At 46.3% G+C, this 24,886-nt stretch overlaps 2 protein-coding genes across 4 annotated transcripts in view; one reads left to right on the top strand and one right to left on the bottom strand.

Annotated features, from left to right (window-relative positions):
• Positions 1-8,650, top strand: part of PIAS1 (protein inhibitor of activated STAT 1) — a 119,058-nt gene extending 110,408 nt beyond the window's left edge. Inside the window, exons 10-14 of one of the 3 annotated variants that reach the window (XM_034993899.1) lie at positions 229-359; positions 1,202-1,382; positions 5,500-5,642; positions 7,467-7,504; positions 8,123-8,650. In XM_034993899.1, coding sequence (XP_034849790.1) covers positions 229-359; positions 1,202-1,382; positions 5,500-5,642; positions 7,467-7,504; positions 8,123-8,416 — 787 coding nt within the window. In that variant the 3' untranslated portion in view covers positions 8,417-8,650. The remainder of the gene's footprint in view (positions 1-228; positions 360-1,201; positions 1,383-5,499; positions 5,643-7,466; positions 7,505-8,122) is intronic. The other 2 variants (XM_034993901.1, XM_034993900.1) reach the window with 2 other exon arrangements.
• Positions 8,651-14,713: 6,063 nt separating this feature from the next.
• On the bottom strand, positions 14,714-24,856 carry CALML4 (calmodulin like 4). Its single transcript, XM_034993906.1, is given in 6 exon segments — positions 14,714-14,864; positions 17,672-17,860; positions 19,797-19,937; positions 24,380-24,410; positions 24,515-24,604; positions 24,606-24,856. Coding segments are annotated over 6 exon segments (786 nt in total). The 5' UTR covers positions 24,843-24,856; the 3' UTR covers positions 14,714-14,766.
• Positions 24,857-24,886: the final 30 nt, after the last annotated feature.

Consider the following 24,886-nt stretch of genomic DNA (forward strand, 5'->3'; position numbering starts at 1 on the left):
TTTTTCATGGTTATATAAGGTACCTTGTATAAGGTACCATAATCTAAGTAATATTTCCCTAAAATAGGTCTTGATTTTGAGAACAAATATAACTTGTCTGTTCTCCTTTCTTCTTTCTCATTTATACTTATGCAAAACATAGGCGGTCTGAATGTTTTTTGAAAAGCAATGCTTCTAGTCTGCTTTCATTTAGAATGTGATATTCAGAGGACCACGTGTTTTTTGTAGCTTGTTCATGGAGATCCTAAAGTACTGTACAGACTGTGATGAGATACAGTTTAAGGAGGATGGCTCTTGGGCACCTATGAGATCAAAAAAGGAAGTACAGGAAGTCTCTGCCTCTTACAATGGAGTTGATGGTGAGTGCTGGTTTCCAGAAGGGTGGGGCGGTCTCCCTGCTGTTGCATAGCCCTGCTTTTCAGTATTAAAACATAACATATTTCTGGGGGCGCCTGGCTGGCTCAGTCAGCAGAGCATGTGACTCTTGATCTTGGGTTTGTGAGTTTGAGCCTCACGTTGGGTGCGGAGATTACTAAAAAAAAAAAATAAACTTTTAAAAAAGTATACATTTCTGAAAAATTCAGCAGTTTATGGGTAGCTCAGTAACTCTTATTAAATTATTGATTAAATGTTCAGAAGTAGTAGAGAACTCTTTTTAAATTCACTTTGCCAGCTTTAAAATTTTTGGGATACAAGATTAAAAGCAACGTAATCTAATAAGTCATTTGTAAGGTCATGCTTTTGAAATGGTATCCTTTTAAATGTTTAAGAGATTTGGTAAAGATTAGTGAATGTTTCTTCTTCATTTATGTTATTTTTCTGGTTTTTAGTATGTTTTTGCTGGAAGGAAGCTATGACTTTTAAAAATGTTACCATGCATTTCTTAAGTATCCCAGGTACATGTGTAATATATAGTCTTTATCCTCAAACTGCTTTTATTCTGAAGTAGACATACATTTTGATTGTTTGCCCTAATTCAGAATTGTCTTTCAAAAAAAACAAAACAAAACAAAAAAACCCCTTTAACAACCAATAATAAATAGTAGCTTTAAGCTTAGGGGACCAGAGCTACTACTCTTTGACCCCAGCAGTATTGTAAGTCTAAACTGTAATTGATAAACTAATCCATAAGGCACACTGAGGAAGAAAAGAGAGGTGTCATAGGTCTTTTTTGCCTTGTGTTTTGATCATTCCCACACAGGATGTTTGAGCTCCACATTGGAGCATCAGGTGGCTTCTCACCACCAGTCCTCAAATAAAAATAAGAAAGTAGAGGTGATTGATTTAACCATAGACAGTTCATCTGATGAAGAGGAAGAAGAGCCGTCTGCCAAGAGGACCTGTCCTTCCCTATCTCCCACATCACCACTAAATAATAAAGGGTAAGTACTGAGACCTTGAAAAGTCACTGTGAAAGTTAATTTTGCAAATACAATTTAAAAGATCTGCCAAATAAAATGATTATGCATGATTGTAAAACTTAACTTAGTAATCAAAGAATAGGTTGGATTTTCCCTAAGTGTGTGATATTCTTGAGGGGCTGGGATAATGCATTAAAGGAGTCCCTTGGGTACAGTATTTATCATACCAAAAGATACTCTAGTACAGTGATTCTTAAACTTTGGTGTACAGCAGAATCACCCAGAGGGCTCATTAAAACACACATTGCTCCCCTATTCCCCCATGTCTGACTCAGGAGTAGGGACTGAGAAAATTCGTATCTCTGATCAGTTCTTAGGTGATCTTAATGCTGCTCGTAGGATCTAAAACATTTACTCAAACTGGAAATGTATGCTGTAAGATTAATCCTGAGTTGAGTCTTTCAAGTAGAAAACAGAGGTAGACCAGAGGAATGCTTTAAACCTGCCTCGGAGGGCACCTGGGTGGCTCAGTCGGTTAAGCGACTGCCTTTGGCTCCGGTCATGATCTCAGGGTCCTGGGATCGAGTCCCACTTCTCCCTCTCCCTCTGCCTGCCACTCCCCCTGCTTGTGCTCTCTCTCTCTCTCTGACAAATAAATAAATAAAATCTTAAAAAAAAAACAAACCTGCTTCGGTGTGTGTGAGGTTGGCAGTGAAAGAAGTCGGAGCCTGAAGTTGCAGGGCACAATGCCTTCTGTTTTGCTAGCTCATTTCCCATATTTCCCATTAGTCTCCTATCAGTAATAATGTACCTTGGTTATGCTTCAGTTCAGTTTAGCAAACACTGTTATCTGCTTTAGGTAAAACACCCTGTGCCTAACATGGATGATAATAAAATGAGCAAGTACAGTCCTGACCTTAAAGGTTTAACATTTTGTGGAGGATGGTAAAACAAGTAGCCAGCTGTAGCTGTACTCTTTTTTTTTTTTTTTTTAAGATTTTATTTATTTATTTGAGAGAGAGAATGAGAGACAGAGAGCATGAGAGGGAGGAGGGTCAGAGGGAGAAGCAGACTCCCAGCTGAGCAGGGAGCCCGATGCGGGACTCGATCCCGGGACTCCAGGATCATGACCTGAGCCGAAGGCAGTCGCTTAACCGACTGAGCCACCCAGGCGCCCTGTAGCTGTACTCTTAAATAGACTCAGCCTCATGAGACCTATCGGGGATTCTCAACAAAAAGCTTCATGTTTTGCTGAGGCACAGTTGTAGCACACTAAAGGTAAATCTAGAAATAGGTGTGCCCCTTTTTAGGTGTGTATCAGGAGAATGATGTAGTGCTTTGGAACTGAATAGGAGCTATTCAAAAAATCTCCTGCCTGAAGAAAGAATGTTAAGTGAGAGAAGGAAGGTCCACAGAAGGCATTGTTGCAAGATTTCAAGGTTCAAGAGGGAAAGTTAACACCAGACCAAGAGCGAGCATTTCCATGCTTGGAGTGAAATAATTTTCAGGTTTGAGACTGATGAGATAAAAGATCTTCTGTTTGAGAATATTTGTAATTACTGGAAAGGTGCAACAGTAAAAGCATAATAGTGACAAATGTATCTCACTTGTTAAAAACTTTGACTGTTTCAGGAATCTTCATAATACAATCAGACCTGTTACATGGGTTGGTATTTTCACTCTCGAGTAGCTTAGCAAACATCAGACAGCAATAAAGACATTAATAGCAGTATTATTCTAAAAAAGAATGAATTATCTAAACACTAATTTCTACTTTAAATCCTACTTTATGAAGATTTACCTCTGATGAAAGCCTGCCTTGATGTCTGCTGCCCAACAAGCCTGACCTTGTTACTACACCAACTTATTTTATAAATCTGAGTGGGAGAAAAAGAAAAGTCAAATGGCCAAAAGTTGGTGTAGTTAAAACAGATACCGATATAATCTTGATTCTGAGATATTTTATATATCAAACCATATTATGACCAAATACACATTATCACATTATTTCTTTAAATACCATAATTGCAACATTAAAAGATATTTCATAAATCTCTGGGTGTGTAAATACTTTGTGGAATAAAAGCACCATTATGTGTAAGTTAGTTCTACTCTTTAGAATATTTATAGTAGTCACATATATATATGTGAACTGTGCGGTAATTTTGCTCTCTTGACTATACATTTTTCCTTAAGAGAAACTTTTGAGTGTTTAAAAATCTAATATTTCAATTCTTTGGATATTTGCTGTTTTTCCAAAAATAGTTGTGTTTTTTATGTTTAGAAAACGACATTAGATGCATTAACTACTTCCTGAGATTCCCAGTGACCAAGTAAACCCAGATACAGTATTTACAAATGTCAGACCTTTCTCTGTTTTTGGATAAAAACAAGCAGCCTGAAAGTTTATGGCATTTTTAGAAGAATAACGCCATATTCAACACTAGTGGCCATTTTACAATAATGACTATCCAATAAATAAAAACCTGAACCCTAAGCATATTGTATTTGTTATTGTGCAGTGTAAAGGTGGAAATGCATTTTCAGAATATTATCACAAAATTGAAAGGGAAGTTGCCAGCCGGGAATTAGAGACAAACATTAGTAAATGTAAAGCATTTTGCTATCTTCAGCTGCCAAGTGTTTAGCATTCATCCAGAAGTTTCCTTTCCTGTTTGGTATACCAAGATGTTTTCAAAGGCTAGCATTTCATCTGCTTTCTTCTCTCTTGTAATCCCTTAGGCATTGTCAGAGGAGACAGCTAATGGAAAATGGTACTTTTTATGGATGTAAGAGGTTTAATTAATTAAGTTTCCATTAGACAAAACATTTTTATGAGGCAGATGAGAGTATATTTTATGCTTCATATTCCATTCATGAAACTGTGGTAGATGATCATAAGTAGAACTCTATTCCTAGAAATCCAGCCTTGGCCTCTTTTGAAATATTCTGATCTTGCATTGCACCATTGAAATTGCATCTCCACACCCAAGTACTTTATATGAAGTTTTACAAGCAAAAAACAGCCTCTTTATACCTTCTTTTCTCTTTATTTTCCAAAACTTACATGCCTGTTAGCCTCTTTATGGTTGGGATAGGACATGACCCTTATGTTTGCACTCAATTCTTCCTTTTCTTTTTCATCTCTTTCTCACACCTTTTTGCTTTTTACTTAATTTTTTTGTTAAAAAAAAAAATTTAGGGACGCCTGAGTAGCACAGTCAGTTAAGCATCCGACTCTTGGTTTAGCTTAGGTCATGACGTTGGAATCATGAGATCGAGCCTCCATCGGGCTCCACAGTCAGCATGGAGTCTGCTTGGGATTCTCTCTCCCTCTGCCCCTCCCCCATGCTCATTCGCTCATGCACTCTCTCTCTCTGGAATAAATAAATAAATCTTTTTTAAAAAGAAAAAAAGATTTAACTTCTCCGTTACTTAAACATTTCATGCTGTTCTTCCAGAATCCCTTTTTTTGTTGTGTCCCCCCCGCCCCCCGCCCCGCAACAGTTCTGTACTCCCTTTAAAACCTTTCCACCACCTGTTCATTTTGGAGCATCTCTTCTTGTCTCACTGCCTTCGTGCATTCAGCAGGCCTTGTGTGCAAACAGTGTGCTGATGAGTGTGCGGGGCATTAGGAATACCAGGATAAACAGTTCCTTGTCTCTGTTCCATAAAGCTCACAAGTCTGGGGGCCAGCTGTTAACTCTACTGCTCAGATTGCTACCGTCCCCCAGGCTCGTCTGTATGTGTTTTCTTTGCGAGGACGTACCTATACTTTTTACTAGACAACACTCAGTGCTTATTTTTAAAAGGTTTCAGAATCTCAGCTGCTATAGATATCTTTCGCTCATCTCTCACTGAAGTGGCTCAGCCGTGCATTCTAAAAGTGTAGATGAGACAGCATGCGATTTATGAATGTTGGATATACCGTTGCACCCATCCATTTCTCATAGCCCCTGCAAAGTGCTACTGTATATGCAGATTATTTCCTAGTGATAGTCTAAATTATATATTGCTTTGCTTGTCTTTTTATTTCCAGCACAAAAGCTAGGACTCATTTTGTGAGATACAGTCCCTTTGTTGAACCTAGAAGTTCAGCTAACTCATGAAAATTAAGCGAACCTTTTCCTTCTTCTAGCATATTAAGTCTTCCACATCAAGCGTCTCCGGTGTCCCGCACCCCAAGCCTCCCTGCTGTAGACACAAGCTACATTAATACTTCCCTCATCCAAGACTACAGGCACCCTTTCCACATGACACCCATGCCTTATGACCTACAAGGTGAGTCACCGGTCCTTCTCTGTTGTCACATAGCATTATAAATACCTTTCATCTACATAGTCTTCCTCCGGGTGAGTCTAAGGAAGAATGGAAAGATTGATAAAATGGGGGCTTGGGCCTAGGGAACTGGGAGAAATATATACTGTGGTCATAAATAGATAGAGATCCAGTTTTTTGCTTGGACCTTCATCAGTAGCCAGTGTTTTACTACCAGTGGTGAATGTCGTGTGATGATCTTTAGGTTTTGTGAGCCTCAAAATAGTCTGCAAGTTGTTTTGGGGTGACTTTCAGTATGTTGCTTTGAATTTTAATATTTATGAAAATTATTCTTTGTTCCCTGAATCCAGTTATAATGCAACAGGCAACGTGGGTAACTGTGTTGTATTATCTTTAAAATAGTGCTGAATTGAGACGTTGGAAAGTTTTAATTTTTGTTCCAGTGAACCTGATTCTTCCTTTTAAAAGTAGTTTGAAATGTCAGTGTACTCACTGCACAATGTATTTTGAGTTGATAATAATCATTTACATTATCAAAAAATTATTGGTTTTTCTCCTATATCTTTGTAATTTAATAATTTGTATATCTAGGGACATTTTTATTCCAAAAAAGCTATATATGCTCATTGTAGAAAATTAAAAAAAAAATTAAAATGGAAGTTTTCCTCCACCCCTCCCCTACAGAAAAAGCCGGGGCCAAGAATCCGGTGCAAAGATTCTTGGAAGCTGAGATAGTTGAGTAGATTCTTAGTGATTGTTAGGAAAACCCTATTTGAGCTCAGTCCAATAGAACCTTCTGCAGTGAGGGCAATGTTGTAATTTACAGTGGCCATTAGCCACATAAGGTTACTGAGCATTTGAAACATGGCTAGTGTGATTGAAGAACTGAGTTTTTCATTTTACTTCATCTTAATAAATTTAGATACCCACATCATGTGGTTAAGTGCAGCCCTGTTTCTCACTTAGGCTACTGCCCAGTCTCACTATCATGAACCACAGTGCTATCCATTTTGCAGGTCCTCATGTTATAATCTGTTCTAGTGTAGATAGTGGATGGATTCCCAGAGTGTTTGTGTTGTTGTCATATTTTTCACTACATCTGCTTGTTGTCCTTTCCGCCAAGTTGAGACCTCATAATAAGGCATTTTATTCACATGGGTTTTCTTGTTCTTCATTACATTACACATTGAGTGATACAAGAGTGGGAATTAGAAGGGGCAGCTTGCATTGACTCCCCGGCAGCCAGGAATCAGAGCTGGTCCTTCTGTGATGCACCACCCCAGCAACCAGACACCCTTCAGATCTCTTCCCCCGCTCTCCTCTTGCCACTGGAGGGTCTCTGAGTTAGAATCTGGTACAGATAGTGGCGAGCAGGCAAATTTGAGAAAGAAAAAAAATCTGTGCTCCAGCTTGCTTAACTTCCTTCTACATAAAACTTTTCTCACCCACAAAATGCAGCCAGAAATAATGACCTACCTCATAGGTGCTTGTGAGGAGTAAATTAGAGTAGTTTGAAATGTTACTTAAGAGGAGTTGATGAGAACATTTAGTGAAAAGTGCTCTGTCAGTTTAAGGGATCAGTGTTGGATCCAACAGGGCAGCAGTGGCCCAGATCCCACAAACGGAGTTACAAGGAGGGCAAATCATGGCTTGGACTTCAGCCTTGGTAATCTAGAGATGGGAGAGACGTACAACATTCAGCTCCACTGTTGTTTAAATTCTAAATGAATTTAGAATTAGCATTTTATTTGTTTCTGGAGTATTGGGGGCGTTAGGGAGGGTTTTTTCTTTTGTTTTTCAAAACTAAAATAATTTTTTTTCTCACAGGATTAGATTTCTTTCCTTTCTTATCAGGAGACAATCAGGTATGTTATATGAAAAAAAATGCTGTTGTTTTAATTGCACATTAAAATATTTATAAGTATAATGTAGCTGAGAGAGAAGATAAATTTCTTAGGAAATTCAGAGTCACCCTACTCATTATTGTTAAGGTTTTAAGAATTTATATGAAAATCCCCTTGTTTCTACTGTGTCTGAGTATATAGTAGGAACAGTATCTATTTGTTGGTTTCCAGTACTTTTTTATGAAGAAACAGGGCAGTAAATCAATTGACAGATTCTTGGCCAAATATCTCCATAAGAGAAAGAGGGTGGACTGTCTTCTTTCCTGCTGCTTCTGAGCATACGCCTCTTTGGAAATAGAATTTTGAGAATTGTTTGCATTACAAATTAAAACAAAAAAAAACAGTACCAATTTTATTTTGGTATTCCCCCCCAGTTTAAAGTACAAAAATGTCTCTCAAGATCAAGGTTGTGATCATTACCTAAGGCCATCTGATTTTGCGAAATGTTTTATTCGGTATCTCAGACGTAGCAGCTATGCAGTAATATTACATCGAGGACTCTGTTCTGCTGAGAAGAAGGTTTATGAATTAGAACTGATGGGTTTTGTGTCTTCTGTTCCCCGTCCCCCCCTCCGCCAGCATTATAACACCTCCCTCCTGGCTGCCGCCGCCGCAGCAGTGTCAGACGATCAAGACCTCTTACACTCGTCTCGGTTTTTCCCGTATACCTCCTCGCAGATGTTTCTCGATCAGTTAAGCGCAGGAGGCAGCACTTCTCTGCCGGCCACCAACGGCAGCAGTAGCGGCAGTAACAGCAGCCTCGTGTCCTCCAACAGCCTGCGGGACGGCCATGGCCACGGCGTCGCCAACAGGAGCGGCTCGGACACGGCCTCCATCTTTGGCATCATACCAGACATTATTTCATTGGACTGATTCCCTTGCCCCTGCTGCTCCCACCCCCACCCCAGATTAAATGAACTTGGCAGAAAGAAGAGAACTTTGTGCTATGTTTTACCTTATTCTGTTTAGAAAAGTACACAAGCGTGTTTTTTTCCTTTTTTTTAGGGAAAAAATTAAAAGAAATGTACAGAGAACAAAACTATATTTTCAGTTTTACTTTTGTATATAAATCTAAGACTGCCTGTCTGATAAAACACTTGTAAAAAACAAAAAACAAAAAAAAAAAGGAAAGAAAAGAAAAGAAAAAAAAAAAAAAAAAACCAGTACCCACAAACCACCTTCAGTTCATTTTTTTTCTGGATTCTGAAGATTTTTTTTTTTTCATCATTTGTCCTATGGTTTTGGTTTTATTTTACTTCAATGGCATTATTTTATTTGCAATAACAGAAAAGGAATTGCATGTATGAAGTTTTAAATTGTGGGCTTTTCTTTGTTGTGGGGAGGGGCCTGGGGGGGATAGTTTTCATTTCCATTTTCTAAAAAGGACAGACTTGGATTCTCTTTGTGTGTGTGCATATTATATCCAGCCTTAAGTTATAAATCTCATCTGTCCCACTGCATTCCCTGTGTATTTTCAGGACCTAGCTCGTGGGGGTGTGTGTTCAGTGTGTGTGTCTGTGTATATTTTTCCGTTGTTACTGTTCCTTCTCCTCCCAAGTTTGCATTCAGTTGATAAATCAGTTGCCTGCTTCTTTCAAAGTGCTTTGAAGGTCTTGAACTCACATATGAGCATCTTTATTGATATCCCAATTGCATGTTCTCCATCACATATTCTCTCTTATTTGCTAGATACCCCCTGAGAATATGTTTTAGAGATTTGGAGTAAAGCTGTCTGGATAAGGAGTAGGCTTGGCAGACCTGTGAATAATACACTTTAGTCTAGTTCTTTCTTCTAAATTTGGATTGCCAGTATTATGTATTTAAACCAAGTCTGTGAACACCTGCCTTTTTGGCCACAGGGTAACAAGTTTTCATGTGAGATCTTCATGCCAAAGTAGGAAGTAAAAATAGCTTCGAAAGCCGTGTTGGGTGTCTTGTGCAGCTGACAGAGGTAAGGTTACATCACCTTGAAAAAGAAAGAAAGTCAATTATCCTAAAAGTAAATTCTCTTCGGAAAATACAGTGTAGCACACATGTCAGTCTAGAAATCCACTATCTGATAAACAGTTGAAATGCAAAATAGGCTTGATCCTTGGTCATTTTTACTCTCTGGATCTGAGTGTACTTCTTTTCTTAGCCTAGCTATCTTGTTTGTTTTATTTTTTCTTCACCTTTTAAAGAGAAGCATGACATAGGAAAGTGAAATTTTTTTTTTTTCCCCTACAATTCATGGATCAATCTCATCTATTTATTCATAATGGAACATGTAAATATAGTGAGAACTGTTTTTCAGGAGATGAATGTGGGCTGGAGGGAAGGAAGGTGGTTCTACTTGTGTTCCAAAATCCTCTTTAGAGAAGGTGTCACGTTCTTCAGGGAGCACCTGAGGGTGTGGAAAGTATCTTCTAGCTGATGGAGAGGCTTAGGCGGCTTAACAGAAAAGATAGAAAGAAGGAAGGGGCATAACAATTGCCAGTTTCCCAGCCTGGATTTTTCTGTCACAACTGTTCAGGTTCTCAGAGTTGTTCTCAGAGTTGAGGAAGGACCACCTTTGTGTATAAAAGTGTTGCTTCAACCTTGCAGTGGTAACAAGTGACCTACTTTTTCCAGGTAGAATTCAAGATGGCTGTATCTTCAGTTGTATGATAAAATTAACGGTTCACATGACTGTGTGGCATCTAAAAATAATATGTTTTTTACAGCATCTCTCTGCCACTAAATTGTTGACTTGAATTTTGAAAAACAAGTTGGTGTTGATATGTATATGTGTGTGTGTATATATGTATTTATAGACAAGTGTGAGTGACACGTGAGTTATATAGTCTTCCCCAACGCATGTGTATTCCACACATACATGGCTGAGTTATAGTCACTAAACAATTTGCAATAAAAACAAAAAAGATTCATTGTCAGTGAAAACAGGAATTAGTTAAGCTTTTTAATGAATCTGCTATTATGGTGAGTAAACTCTTTTAAGAACTCTCATAGCTATATTAACTTAGGCTAATATTTAATGGTACCGTAATTTGTGTCTAAATTCAGATTGGGATAGAAATCACTCCAGTTGTGGGGTGTTGCTTCTTATTTCACACTGTAATAGGAAACATTTCTATTAATTCAGCTACCTAAAATGAATAGTTTTCTGTATTCTCTTTTTTTGTTTTTCTGTCGTCGTTAGTGGTCTCAAAATTCTGATCAATAACTGTGTATGATGCTGAATTCCAAACTCTGAATGATCCAGTTGAAAACCCATCCCTCTCCTTTCTTCAGCCCAGTTTTGGGGATGGTGAGTTTCCCTCAGTGTCCTGCATTATACCAACCTAAGGGAAAACAGGTAGTAGGGAGAAAGAAATGTCTGTCTAGTGGCTTTGGTCATGTCTCCACAGGAGAAACGAACCATTCGATTGTCTTTTGATGCTCATTCCACTCTAAGGAGCTTGTTTCTTTGGAAAGTTGTTGACTTTCCAAAGTGTTGCATGGGTGGTAGCGATCACTCTGTTCGTCTTACGGTCGATACCAGTCAGTCAGACTGTCATGATCTGTACTAGTTACTGGTAGAGTCCTGCACTGCACTGTTCTAAGTTAAAAGAAGTGCATAGTCATTTCATCTGTTTTTTCCTTAGCCTACCCTCACTCCCCCACCCACACCAACACTGACATGCTTGCTGTCTGTGGACAAATAGCGATTCTCAGTCTTTTGGCAAGCTGCCACCATCCCCTTGCCTTGGTCTTTCATAATAGGGTGTGCATATGATTGTATTTCTGTAGGACTCTCTGTGTGGGTGTGTGTATATACGCACACATCTTTGATAAAATAGCTGTTTGACTTAGCAGGGTTGAAGTGGCTTTTAATTATTTTTGTGGGCATTATTGGACACATCTTTTTAAAACAATCTGAACCTTAACCATATCACACTTGGTTGACTAATTTATTTTGAGCATTAAAACTTTTCTTCTGTTAATTTAGATATTTTCACATTTCTGTATCATTACTGACTTAAGAAAGATTGCACTTAAGCTTCTGATAAATGTGATTTCTTGGCAGATTTTCCTTAGAGTCAAATGTCTGAAACTGAATGAAAATATATACCAATTTTAAATGAACTAATTGTGGAAAGAACATTTTTAAACAATTCCAAGTTTAAATACGTAAGACACTTCAAGATCTTCAGGACTGTAAAGCACATTTAAGATTATTTTAGTAAGAATTTTGTTTTATCAATACGTGTTGAATTGTTTTTTAATTAAAAAAAGCGCAACAACACAAAGCTTAGGTTTCAGAAAGAGGGAGGGAGACTAGCTGGTGGTCCCAGAGTGTGCTGCTCTTAATTGTCTAATTAACAAAGGGGAAATGTATATAAACAGATACAAAAGTTACCATAAATTCCATGAACTTAAATCTGTGATTCATTGCCTTAAAACTTTCTCTCCTAGAATTTCCATACCGCATGCCAAACCAGTAAAATGGCTTTTAAAAATGTATAGTAGACCAATGTCAGTTTGTATAAAAGTACCAAGTGGAAATATTTATTACATGCATTGGAAAAAAATTGTTTACCTATTGAATGTTACCTGTTTATGTAGAGCTCTTTAGATGTAATAAAAGAAAAGCCTTCAGTTAATTTGTCTTCTGTAAAATAATACTGTGGGTATTCAAGGGACAGTCCCTATGAGAAAAATGATAATGCTTTGTGCTTCCAAAGCACCTTTCATCCAGAGATTTCAAAGCATGGCAATTAACTAATTCTCTTGCAACTTGCTTTGAGGTAAGTAATGGCATATACGGCCATCGTTCCCCTTTCTTGCTGAAATGTGGCAAGCTTTGTACTGAGCCATAGCATCTGTTTAGTTTTAAATCTGTTTAGTAATCTGCAGTTTGAGTGCTAAGAGCAGTGTGGCCTTTTTTGTAAACAACTCTAGGTGCTAAGTAAGCCAACTGGAATTTCAGGGATGAATGAGAAACCTGGACTTGGGGTAGTATAAAAAGCCTTTCCTGGGGTAGAGGTTTACATCAGGACGTGTCACAGGATCTTAGAATCCTAGCCACCGAACACCCTTAGTTAGGAGCACTGAGTCCACAGAGATGAGCCCCAGGTTCTAGTGACCGCTCCACACCACTTAGGTGCTTTTGGCAAGCTATACTTCAGATTCCTGTTTGGCAAATGAGATTAATAAAACTTGCTTTAAAACCATCCTGGGACCATTCAGTGACAGAGACATTTAAAAATCTTTGAGGGAAGGTACCCTTGTTATTATTCTGGCCCAGAACTTCCTTTTCCTGTCCCATCTAACTCCTAGGTATCTACTGCCTCAGCCGTGGTATTCCAGATCAGCTGTGCAGGACTTACTTCCTAATGTCCATGATGAGTCAAAAGGAGACGTGGGGGCAAGCCCCTTGAGCCTTCCCTGAAAGTGAAATACAGCCGTTCCCTAGGGGGTGCCAGAGGGGCCTCAGGTAATGAAGTTTAAGCACCAGTGTGTGCCCCGCCCCCACTCTGGCCTCTAAAAGGGTCCTAGGAGTGAGTGGCCCTGGCAATTCTGTATTTCTATTCACGTATTCTTGAAAGAAGGCCATCCAGTAGTATAAGCCTCAGACCGCACAAAATCTGGATGTGCCCCTGCACTGTGTGAACCTGGGCTCCCCCAGCTAGATGGTAGCGACCTCACCTGCTTGGTGTCTGGGCCATTTACTGCCTGCCCCCTTCTACAGCTTTTAGGAGTTCCTGCCCGCCCCTACTGGCAGTTAACACCGCTGGGAAAATGAACTGTCTCTCCTTTCTGAGGACCTTGGTTGGGTCTGACGGCCACAGCATCGTCAGATAATTGCAGATTATCTCGTCTGCACTGATTTGTCCCCTGCCGTTTCCCTGGTGCTTAGCCCTTAGGTTTGCGTTTTGTGTAACCTTCCAAAAGACACACCTCCCTCTTCATTTGGTTTTCTTTTGCTTGAGCCACTAAGGCGCCATTAAACAGAGCCACAGCCCAGAGAGCCCAATTTTGAGACCTATAAGGATGAAAATCTCTGAACTTGGAGCTCTGGCCTCCCCCTGCTCCGCGTGCTGGTGTGTGACTCCAGCCCTTTTCAGGGCTGTGCTGCCACTACCAACAGATCCACAAGCGTGTTGAGCACACAGGCAGCGCCAGCCTGGCACCTCCTGGCTGCACCACTCACTCACGACCCCGCTCCGGCTGGAACAGGGCCCAGTGGGGCTCTTGCTGTATCCCGGCCATGGCCTGTTCCGTGCCTTCGTTACTTTCCATCAGTCTTGGGGAAACGGCTTGAAGCCATGATCAGTGTGACCCACTTGAGCAGACCATCCTCTCTGATAACAATAGAGCTCGAAATTCCGGCCCGAGCTCCTCCCGCTCGGCAAGGCTCTGAGGAATGCAGCATGTCACATCCGGTGTCCTGCGGTGTGGGCTGCAAAGCCCCGTCGCTCTTCCTGCGGTCTAGCTGATGCCGCTTGTTTTAACGCGACTCGGGTCACTCTATACTCTGTGTTTATGAATGAGTATCCTGAACCATGTCCCTGTGTGTCGCGCTGGGACTAAGAATGTGTAAGTGGCCCCGTGGTGCTGCCAGAAATGTTAACCATACTTTTCCGTTTGTTTTAGCTCTTTGCTTGATGCTGGTTCTCCGCCAGCACTGGCTTTACCTTGGAAATGTGGAAGATGGTTCCAGCACCCAAATACAGAATAGCGTCTTTTGGTAGACTGCCCTGTTTAGGAGACGTGCCGCCGTGGTGACTCAGGATTGCACAGTGCTCTACAGTTTGCAATGGCGTTTTCAAGTCCTTCTCTCAGACCACCCTTGGTAGGTTCCATGAGGTAAGAAGTAGGAGTCCCAGTTGAGTTTAGGGATCTGACTGAGGCTTTGAGGGGTGAAATGACTTACCCAGAGTCACATAGCTGGGAAATGGCAGAGTCAGAACTGGAACCCAGGCCCAACTCCAAACCACAGGCTCTTCCGATGCTATAAAGGGCTGGACTCATGGCAGTTGTTAAAATCAATACAAATCTTTTATTAAAGCCATACTAATGCCAGGCTGAAACCATTTTGTGTCACCGCCAAGTTACCCCCTGCTGCCGTCAGGTCATGTCATCCTGCTGCTGAGTTTACCATCCCCCCCCCCCCCCCCCCAAGTGAAAGACCCCTTTTCTTTTCAAAAACTTCTCAGTCTGAGTTCTCAGGCCCAAGGGAGGCTCTCTCGCATTCTCTTCATTCAGTAGTTCCGCACAGGAATGGTGATCTTGTGGATAAATTCATCATACTTCACTTTACCATTTGGTTCGATATTTGCTTCCCTGAAAAGATCATCCACTGCAATAAATCACATTAATTTTTCAGGTTGGCTGTAGTGTTACATTATAGGACATCGAGTTAGTTATTGGGGGTTGGGGCTCCCCAAAGGCCTTTCCTTGTGTCCAATGGACCCGTTCCTGTAGACCAGGAAATAAACCAGTGAACAGAACAGGACAACCCACCCCCTATCCCTGAAGGCCACTGATGCCATTTGGAGTGAATCAGGCTTTCTGCAGGGGCCCAGGTAGAGGGTCGGGAGGTTGCTAATGACAATTAAGTCACTGAAGTCACCTTGTGCTTGCTTGCTTTTTTTTTTTTAAGAAAATGTCTGACCCCTGTGCATATATTTCCAGAAACGCTTGATATGGACGTTACCTTCTGTAGCCCACCCTCTCAGCCTCCCAGCAGAACAGACCCCCTCAGCAGCCCCATCCTGGGCCACGCTGCCTGTGGCCTTGGCCTGTCCCCGGCCTGCCTGCCTTCCCTTCCTAATTGGCAAGCCCCACCCGAAGAGGGGACTTGGTGGCAAGTGGTGTCTGCCACCATCACCTCTTTTTTAAAACATGTGTGTTTAGGGGGTTGGGGTAGTAGGAGAGAAAATAAATTCAACTGTGTCTAAAGCCCAAAGTGTACAAAACTGTCATTGTTCTCTGATATTGCTCAAAAAAAAAAAATCACTTCATTTACTTGTTTCTTCTGGTTCTGGATTCTTGGGACAAAATACTAGCTAGTCCCAGATGTTGGCAAGCAAGGGCATTTCTGCTTCCATTTCTCCACAGTGGCCTCTTGGGGCCAACCTACCTTTGGCTCTTTGGGCCCATCCTCATCCCCTTGCAAAAACTGTTTCACTGCCCTTTGTCAACTTCCCTGGCGCTAGATGTCCCCGACACATAGTTCTGGGGGGTTGGAAAATATCCCGTGATTCTCCGCTTAACCATCCATCCTCCTCTAAAATGTAATTACTGTGCTCTGTGCCTAAGCCGATGGTAGTTCTGAGTATTTTTAGAATGTTGAGGAGACTGCAATTTATCTTATTTCATGGAGAAGCTTCTACCCATCAGCCACTGGGTTCAACCCTTTCCAGTGGACAGGTCCAACGTCAGCTGCAGCTCAGGCACTGCAGGCCCCTCCTGTCCACAGAGACCCCGGGGGGTGGAAATCAGGCCGCCCCAGCAGCCTTCTTCAGCTTCTTGACAAAAATTGAACTTGTTCTTTCAGTCACCCTGGGTGAAAGATTCCTACTTCTAGTGTCATCTTTCCTCTCTCCCACAGCAAGAGGAAGGGAAATGGATCTTCCTGCTTGTCTGGAACACATTACCAGTTGGTTTGAAATGCTTCTTCCCTGGTTAAACAAACAAGAGATGGGTGCGAGTTTGGGGGCCATGGTATTGCTTTAGACAGAAATCGTTAACCGTAAGAATGGAGGCCCCGGCTGGCCCCCCCACCCGCGCCAACACTCCACCTGGAACATTAAAAGGCCGAGCAGGGTCCTCAGAGCCTGAGAGCGAAGGAGAGCCCATGCTTCCCCCATTCACATTAACACGGCCACGGTGAAAGATGAGCTCACGCTCACTGCCAGCCTGAGAAAGCAGGGAGAGCTCGGTGTGCCGTCTGTCGTGCTATTTTTATTTTTTAAAGATATTATTTATTTATTTGTCAGAGAGAGAGCACAAGCAGGGGGAGCGGCAGGCAGAGGGAGAAGCAGGCTCCCCGTTGAGCAGGGAGCCTGATGCAGGACTCAATCCCAGGACCCGCGGGTCATGACCTGAGCTGAAGGCAGACGCTTAACCGACTGAGCCACCCACATGTCCCTGTAGCGCTATTTTTAAATGCTTCGCGCTGTGCCTTAGTGACTGCCGATAAAATCTAAGTAGACTGCTTTACAGAATGCTAGCCCTTGGAGGGACCTGAGGGACTGTGTATTGTAACCTCGTTTCCCAACCAGGAAGCTGAGGAGGGCGAGAGAGGTTAAGAAACGCCTCAGAGGGTCCCCAGAATGAGGGGGAGCCAGGCGTCAAATTGAATTCAAGCCACTGGTTTGTTGTGATTTAACCAAAGGCTGAAGTTCTCGAAGCCTTTCCCTCCACCCGTGTGTGTCCTAGCAAGGCATCCCCGTCCCCGCCACAGGCAGGCCCAGCGGCCTAGCTGGAAATGCCAGCCTCCGGTGGTGGCCCCGGGACGGCTGCTGGGCCAGGGCCGAGGGGCTAGGCTGGAAGAATGCCGGCTGACGGCCCAGCACGGGGGTCACCCTCTACAGTGTCCACAGGGCGTGCCCAGAAGACCCAGTCCCTCGGCCTGCTCCGAGGTGGGAAGACACACTGGCCTGCTGGAAGGTGCGAGGCAAAGACCACCGCAGACGCTCCTTCTGGAAGAGCTCTTCAAACTGGCTGAGTCGTGAGGAGGGGGGCAAAGGAGCATCTCAGTTTGGAAACTCATGGCATTAGCAACAACTTCAGAAGACGCTTTGGCAAGGGGCAAAAGTCTGAGGGGGCCTATGTGTGTCTAACCGACTTGCATTCAAGCCCCAGCCTGTCACCTGTCAGTGCCCCCAGGGGTCTTGTGAGCACTAAATGAAGGCCCAAGTAGATCCTAGCTAGCTCTCCCCAGGCCTTCCCTCCCCCCGGCAGACTTCTCCCGTCACTCTCCGGGCCTCCACTTTCTCCCTCGGGCTCGAGGTGACTGAGGTGACGTCTCGTTGCAGCTGTTGGAGGCAAGCATCACCTGCGGTGTCTGCACGGTCCTGCTGGCAGGGACTGGCCTTTGCTGTCCTCCCCGAGCTCCCTACCCCTCCCCCACTGTTGGGAAAGAGGGACTCAGGCCTTTACCTTCCTTGTGGGTGAGCTTCTCCCCCAGTTTCATGAGTTTGGACCGTAGCTCAGATGCCATGATGTAGCCTTTCTTCTCCTTGTCTGTCATCAGCATGGCCAAAAGAATTTCGTTCTTTGGATCCTCTTGTTTTATTTGCGTGTGCATAATGGTCAGGAAAGTGGAGAAATCCAGCTCTCCATCTCTGTCTGGGAAACCCCCAAACACAGCAGAGTGAGCAGGGAGGAAAAGGCTCTTCTTGAAGAGGCTCAGTGGCCTCCTGCCCAAGTTTTTATGGCCAGTTCAAGGGCCCCCTAAAATTCAGGAAGTGCCATGGTGGTGACAGTGTTATCGTGAGGAGGATGCAGCCCCTCCTACTGAGCCCCCACCATGGATCTGCCTTGTTAATCCTCTCAATAACCCTCAGTGACCAGGATGACCATTGCCCCATTTTGCCCACTAAGGAGACGGAGGCCCCAGAGTGTGGAGTCACCTCACAGGGCGGTGGCAGGACCAGGATGGGGCACACTTCCTCTGCTCCCTTCCGGGTACCCCCCTCCTGCCCTGAACTGGAGGGAAATACACCATGCATCCATCCTTCCTTGGCGGCCACAGTAGCACATCTACAAGGACGGACAGGTGACCCCGCCTGAAGCCTCAAGCCCCAGTCCCACCTGCTCATCTGCCTTCCCCCTCACTGCAGCATCCGCCCCAGTCTCCCCAGCCCATGCCCCTCCTCCAAGCATGCCTGGGGGCCTCAGCCCAGGCCCTGGCCAGCTACAACTGCACGAAATCGGAACTTCCCCTGACCACAACTTCCTGTTTGGAGGAGACAGAAGCCAAAGGAAACCACAACCCCTTCAGAGCTAGAAACGGGATCTCAGTCACTGAGCACCCCATCAGCCGGCTCCAGATCTTTAGAGGCCCACCCCCGCCCCTGAGGGGCTCCCAGCGCTGCCGCAGGTACACTCTGATGGGACCTCAGAGCAACCCTAGCAGATGGCGCGAATCCATCTGAAAGAGGAGGAAACGAGGTCCAGACACCAAGAAGTCACCTCTGGGCTCCAGGTCAAGTGCTCTTTCCAGTCCACCTCCTCCCTCTGGGCCAGGCTTTCCTTCCTGTGTGTCCAACCACCAATGCAAACATCCACCCCGGCCTCTGACACCTCTCTGGTTTTTCTCATTTTTGTTTTTTAAAAAATAAAACTTGTTTCTGGTTATAAAAGTCCCAGATGTTCCCATTGTCAAACATACAAGAAACAATAAAGGGAATGAAAATCATCCCTAATCCCCTCACCAGAGAGAACAATCTTTGGGTGGGTTTTCTTCTACCTTTTCTCTCGGAGTGTTGCATAGTTTTTTTTATTTTATTTTATTTTTTTTTAAAGATTTTATTTATTTATTTTGACAGAGAGAGACACAGCGAGAGAGGGAACACAAGCAGGCGGAGTGGGAGAGGGAGAGGGAGAAGCAGGCTTCCTGCGGAGCAGGGAGCCCAACGCGGGGCTCGATCCCAGGACCCTGGGATCATGACCTGAGCCGAAGGCAGACGCTTAACGACTGAGCCACCCAGGCGCCCCGGAGTGTTGCATAGTTTTTAGGAGGTCAGTCTTTGAAAGAAGAATCGGGTCCCAACCCTGATTCCACCACTGGCTTAAGAACTTGGGCAAATTACCTAATGGCTCTGAACCTTGATCCTTACCTGTAAAACAGAGTAGGGATGGTGCCTACTTCACAGAGTTGTTTGAGCTAAGCATGTGACCGATACTCAGTGAAGGGAAATTGTTTTCTCCTGACACACGGGAGCACTGTTAACACTGTCTTTACTGCAGGTTTGTGATAACCTTGATGGAATGCCTAGATCCCGTGGTCCTCTGTGACAGACGGGCATGTCGCTGGTTGCTGTGGGGATTCGAGGAAGCCTGAGTGATACGCGGCACACCTGGCCAAATGTCGCCATAGCTTCTGCTGGTGAGCTCTGACTCCCACCTGCCCCTCAAACGTCTGAGCGCTGCCTGCCCCCACCATCCTTACCCACCTGCTGGGTCCTGCCCCAGGACCACAGCTGCAGGGCTCGGGGGCCTCTCCCCCCAGCCCAGATGGTGTATGCCCCTCCAGCAGCCGCCTCTGGCCCAGCCCACTCACCGATCCCGTGGGTCCGCAGGTGCCGCTGCACCTCCCCTGGTGTCGGGCTGGCCCCCAGGCACCTCATCACCACCATGAGGTCAGTGGCTTTTATCTTCCCCCGCTGCTCCTTGTCATACAGCGAGAAGCATTCCTTGTACTCTGTGCACAGCGCAGAAGGAAGAGTCGGCGGCATGTAATTGCTCTCCACCCCCATGCCTTCTCTGCCCTCTCTCCCTTTCCCTTCCTTTCCCCTTCCTTTTGCTCTCCTCCTCCCCCCTTAGAGTTTCCAGATACAGCAAATAAAAATACAGGGCTGCCAAGTTAAACTGAATTTCAGATAAACAGTGAATACATATTTAGTATAAGTATGTCCCGCATTTTGCATGGGATATACTTATACTCAAAAGTTTTTGCTGTTCATCTGAAATCCAAATTTAACTGGGTGGCCTGTATTTTATCTGGCAACCCTATCCCCTCCCCCTCCTGACTTCCCTTCTGCCTCCTCCCTCCTCCCTTCCTTCTCTTTTTTCTTTTCCTCTTTTCTCCCCTTCCCTAACTGACTAACACCAAAGGAAAGCAATCCTACCCTCCAGGCCCAGCCCATGGAGACCAGGAGTCTACAGGAGGGCGTGCAGGATCCAGGGTACCTTTGCAAAGACAGCTTATTTGGGAAACCAGGGTAATAATGCCTCTGGGTTACTGAAAGGAGCAGGAATCCCCTCTGGGGGGCCTGGCAGAGAATGGCTGTCCTATGTGGTGGGCACTGCTGACCCCGCTCTCCAGCCCGCCACTTCCAGGTTGCTGAACCCTCCAGCTGTCGTGGGACACAGCCCTGGTCCTGTTCTTAAAGACTTCAGGGGCGGGCGCCTGGGTGGCTCAGTTGGTTAAGCGACTGCCTTCGGCTCAGGTCATGATCCCGGAGTCCCGGGATCGAGTCCCGCATCGGGCTCCCTGCTCAGCGGGGAGTCTGCTTCTCCCTCTGCCCCTCCCCCCTCTCATGCTCGCTCTCTCTCTCTCATTCTCTCTCTCAAATAAATAAAAAATCTTTAAAAAAAAAAAAAAAGGCTTTAGGGGCTCTACCAGGCTCTGACTAGATCTGGCTGGCTGCCCTCCCCACCCCTAGCTCCGGGGAGGAAATGCAATGGCTGCCGGAGCTAAGCGTCCTCTAGACCCCCGTCTGGCAGCCCAGCAGAGCCCAGCTCCCTGCCCTGGGGGCACGGTGAGGCCAGCTAGGGAGCTGGGGAAGGTGTGCCTGGGCCCCACCACTGAGATTCCCATACAGGCTGGGGTGGGGCTGCGGTCAGAGTTGGTCAAGAGCTGCCTGGGTGACTCTCCAATCCCTGAGGCCCACAGTGTGGAGCCACTGCTTGAGCCCCATCCGCGCCTCTCGGCACCCAGCTGCCCTGCTCCTCACACCACCTGGCTGGTGCCTCGGAGGCCTGGGCCAGCCGCTCCTCAGCTGGTCATAACAAAACCGATGGCAGGCTCACACTACTGTTCCATCCTGCAATGGCCCCGTGGTGCGTGATGCCATGCCTCTGCTCTTCCCATTGTGCAGGGGGGCCACTGAAGGCTGGGGCGGCTGAGGGCCTGGTGGGGGGAGAGGCAGCCTGGTCCCTGAAACAGAGCTCCACCCACGAGGTCACTCTGGATCCTGGATTCCCAGGCAGAGGCCACCGGAGGGCGGAAGGGAGTAGGGGGAAGCTGAAGGGAGGCCCCCGGCTCCTGCCCTAAGGCCTCTTCCTGTTGCCCAATTAAGGCCTCTCCTTGAGGATTTCAGGGGTGCTGCTAAAAAAAGGCAGCTTCCCTGGTGGGGTTTAGGGACAATTAGCCACCTTCGTGCCTGTGGAGAGGTTGAAGGGGAAAGCCTAGCCCTTTCAGAACTTTCCAGAGCCTGGGCTTGGAGAGGGCCAGAACACAGACATGACCAGGGGGCAGGAACTGAAGTGGCCCAGGGGAAGCAGCACCAGAGCCTGGCCTAAGATCCCACCTTTGGTTCCTGCAAAACCTAACTCCCTCCAAGAGGGCCCCGTGCCAGTGGGGGTGATGTCCTCACTTCCAGGGGGCACAGAGAGGGAGCCACCCCACATGTAGGGCTTGCAACTCCCCCAGCGCCCTTCCTGGGGACCTCTCATGGCCACCCACCTTGTCTTCTGTCAGAGTTTGCCCCCTGAGACCTCAACCTATGACACTTGTCCCTGCCTCGCCCCCGTGCTGGAGGGCAGGCATCACACCCTTGCTTGGAATTGGCCAGGCCTTACGGACGGGCAAACTTCCTCTCCCACGTGGATCAGTACCTGGGACGATGCCCCTGACATCATCAGGGCCGGGGACAAATGGAGTCCCATCTCCTAACAAACGGTTAGATAAAATACGTTCTATCTTCCCACCTTGACAAATATACCATCGAAAGACCTGGAAGGCCAGATCTGAATGGGGACTCCTGTCCTGGAACAGGACAGCAGGCTGTTCTCCTTGCAGCCCCTCTCCAGCCACCATGACCCCCCCACCCCTCTGCTCCCCTTTCCAGCCTTTTCTTCAGACGGGCAGGCCATTTAACAGCCTATATATATTACTGCTTTTGTTGCCCCCCCTCCTCCCTCAAGTGTGAGTGAGCGAACGGATTTTGTCCATTGCGTTCGCTGCCGTATCTTAGTGCCTAGAACTGGCCTGGCACAAAGAAAGGACTCGTATTTGGTGAAGGAAAGAATAAATTGGTTAAAAATCCCCCTCAGGTCTTCCCTTTGAGAATGCAAATGCCCCGGGGCAGGAGAGAATCCTCCCCAGGGCCTACAGCATCACGGCTCTGTGCGCGTGCATGTCTAATAACCCGCTCTGATGATATATGGACACAAGTTTATTATAACTTTTACAGACATAAAGGATGTGTAGCACACCATTTATAAATAATGATAAAATGTGCACTATTCTTTATAAGTTCCTTTCTAGCCAGCTGACTATCACAAGTGAGTTTTGCCAACTCTCGTGTCCGTTGCCAACCTATAGCTTCCGTGGTTTGCCAAGGGAGGCCGCATGCCGATGAAGCAGCTCTTTCCCCGTGAATGTATTGTCATTAACTCTGTTAAGTGAGCTACTGTGACACTTTCCCACCCTCGTACAAATTACATTCATTAAACTGAAACCTCTTTCAAATCTTCAGCACCGCTGATTGCAGTGGGGTTATTTTAAAACGTCCACTGTATAGAGGCAGGGATTGAAACATGGTTTGATGCTGCGTTATTTAATAATGGCTGATTTTAACAGCTCAAAATGTTCCTAAAATTGTACCACCCAGCTCATGCTAGCTAGAGCGAGTCTGGGGGACAGCCGGCCTGAGCTAGGCCCAGGGTCATGTGTTTGACTGACATCCTCTCCGCCCCTCGCTCATAGCGGCCTGGTGAAGCCGTGTCCTTCTCCCTCCTTCACAGAGGAGAAAGCTGAGGCTCAGAGGTGACTGGACCTCCGGTCTGCTGCGTCCGAGAGCCCTGCCCTTCCCACTCTAGTGGCCTACCTCTGGGCAACCTCTCATCCACGAAACATTAGTGGCCACTTTCTTGATGTCAGATACGGGGATACAAAGGGAAGCTTCCCTCCTTCCCTTCTGGGAGATCCCAGGAAGGGAGGGTCACTGAGCCTCAGAACTAGGTGTGGGTTGGTGGAGGGGGGTTCCTGAGGCTGATGGCTGGACTCCAGCCTTGAGTTGCCACTCAGTCTGCCCTTCAGACCTGGGCAGGAGAGGCCCTTGCCCTGGGCCTTAGGTTTTCACAGTCCCTGCTCTGGCCCTCTTCTTGGGGTGAGGATGTTGAGCCATCTAAGACAAGGTGCCCACCTGGAGCCTGCAACCCCTGCCCCCCACCTGCTTTAGACCAAGCTCCGAGGACCCAGAACTCTGGCATCCCTGCCCAAGTAACCCTAAGCACACCTCCAGCGTCTGCGGGACCCTAGCTGGGCTCTGCCAGGCCCCTGGGTTCTGTGTAACCCAACTCTCCCCTCCTGGCCTTCTGGAAACACAACTCCGTGCTGTGCTACACTAGGCGGCGGGCTGGCTAGGGGCCTCGGGGAGTAAATGCTCCAAACACAGCTTGATGTCAGGGCACCGGAGACCGCAGAGGCCACCTCAGGCCACCCCCATTTCACAGATGGGGAGACTGAGGCCCAGAGAGTAGAAGCGCCTGCCCGAGAGTGCAGACCAGGGCTCTTTTCCCTCTCAGCCCCTTCTTTTGTTCCACAGCCAGTTACTGGTGGCACCCCCCAATCTCCCATCCCTCCTCCCGAATCCAGCTATCGGGCCTGGAGGAGCACCTAGCGGGAGCCCTCTCCTATCTCCCCCACTGCTAAGTCCCACTGACAAATGTAACGCCACACTTCCACCTCTGAGCCCCCCTCCACACTGCCCCCCCGCCGCAGCTAGTGGTGGTGGTCACTACCCACCCCCCCAGTGGTGTCCCCCTGCAGCAGGTGGCCCCCTGCCTGTGGGTGGGCCCGGCTCTCCCACCAGCCATCTTCCTTCCCACCGACAGAAAAAAAAAGAGCAGAGCAAATTGCCTAATGAGATCCATATTTTGCTGCGAGTTGCTAATTAAAGAGCAAAGCCAACCTACCATTAATTTGGTCCTGGGACAGAAACTTGGCCTGTAGCAGACAGAGGAAAACAGTCAGGGAGGGGACTCTGTGAAAGCGCCTCCCGCACCCCCAGCCCGGGGCAGCCAGGCTCGAGGACACAGCCCCCTACTCACCATTCTGGGGCCTCAGGCTGTCGCCTGTGGGCTCGAGGCTCCCACAACTGCCCACTCAGTCCCCTTCCTCCCGGCTTCAAGTCGAAAGTCGAAAGTCCGCCAAGCTGGGTGGAGGCCCCAGTAATAAATCCGCGGCTGCCATGGCGACCAGGCCCAGCGCCCGCCCCGGGGTCAGATTCCAGCTTCCCGTGCACAGCTGATGCCCCGGCCCCCCACCGGGCAGGGCGACACGTTTCCCTGTAAGTAAATGGGGCTGCACAAGGGCTCCCCACGACTCGTCCTGCATCGGGAAGCTGGTGCTCTCTGGCAAATGGACACATGCCACCATTCCTTCCCGGGGGGGGCCCTCCGTGGACGGGGGTGGGGGCGGTG

Source organism: Mirounga leonina, unplaced genomic scaffold (genome assembly GCF_011800145.1).
Source record: "Mirounga leonina isolate KUSES-001 unplaced genomic scaffold, KU_Mleo_1.0 Mir_91, whole genome shotgun sequence".
NCBI lineage: Eukaryota > Metazoa > Chordata > Mammalia > Carnivora > Phocidae > Mirounga > Mirounga leonina.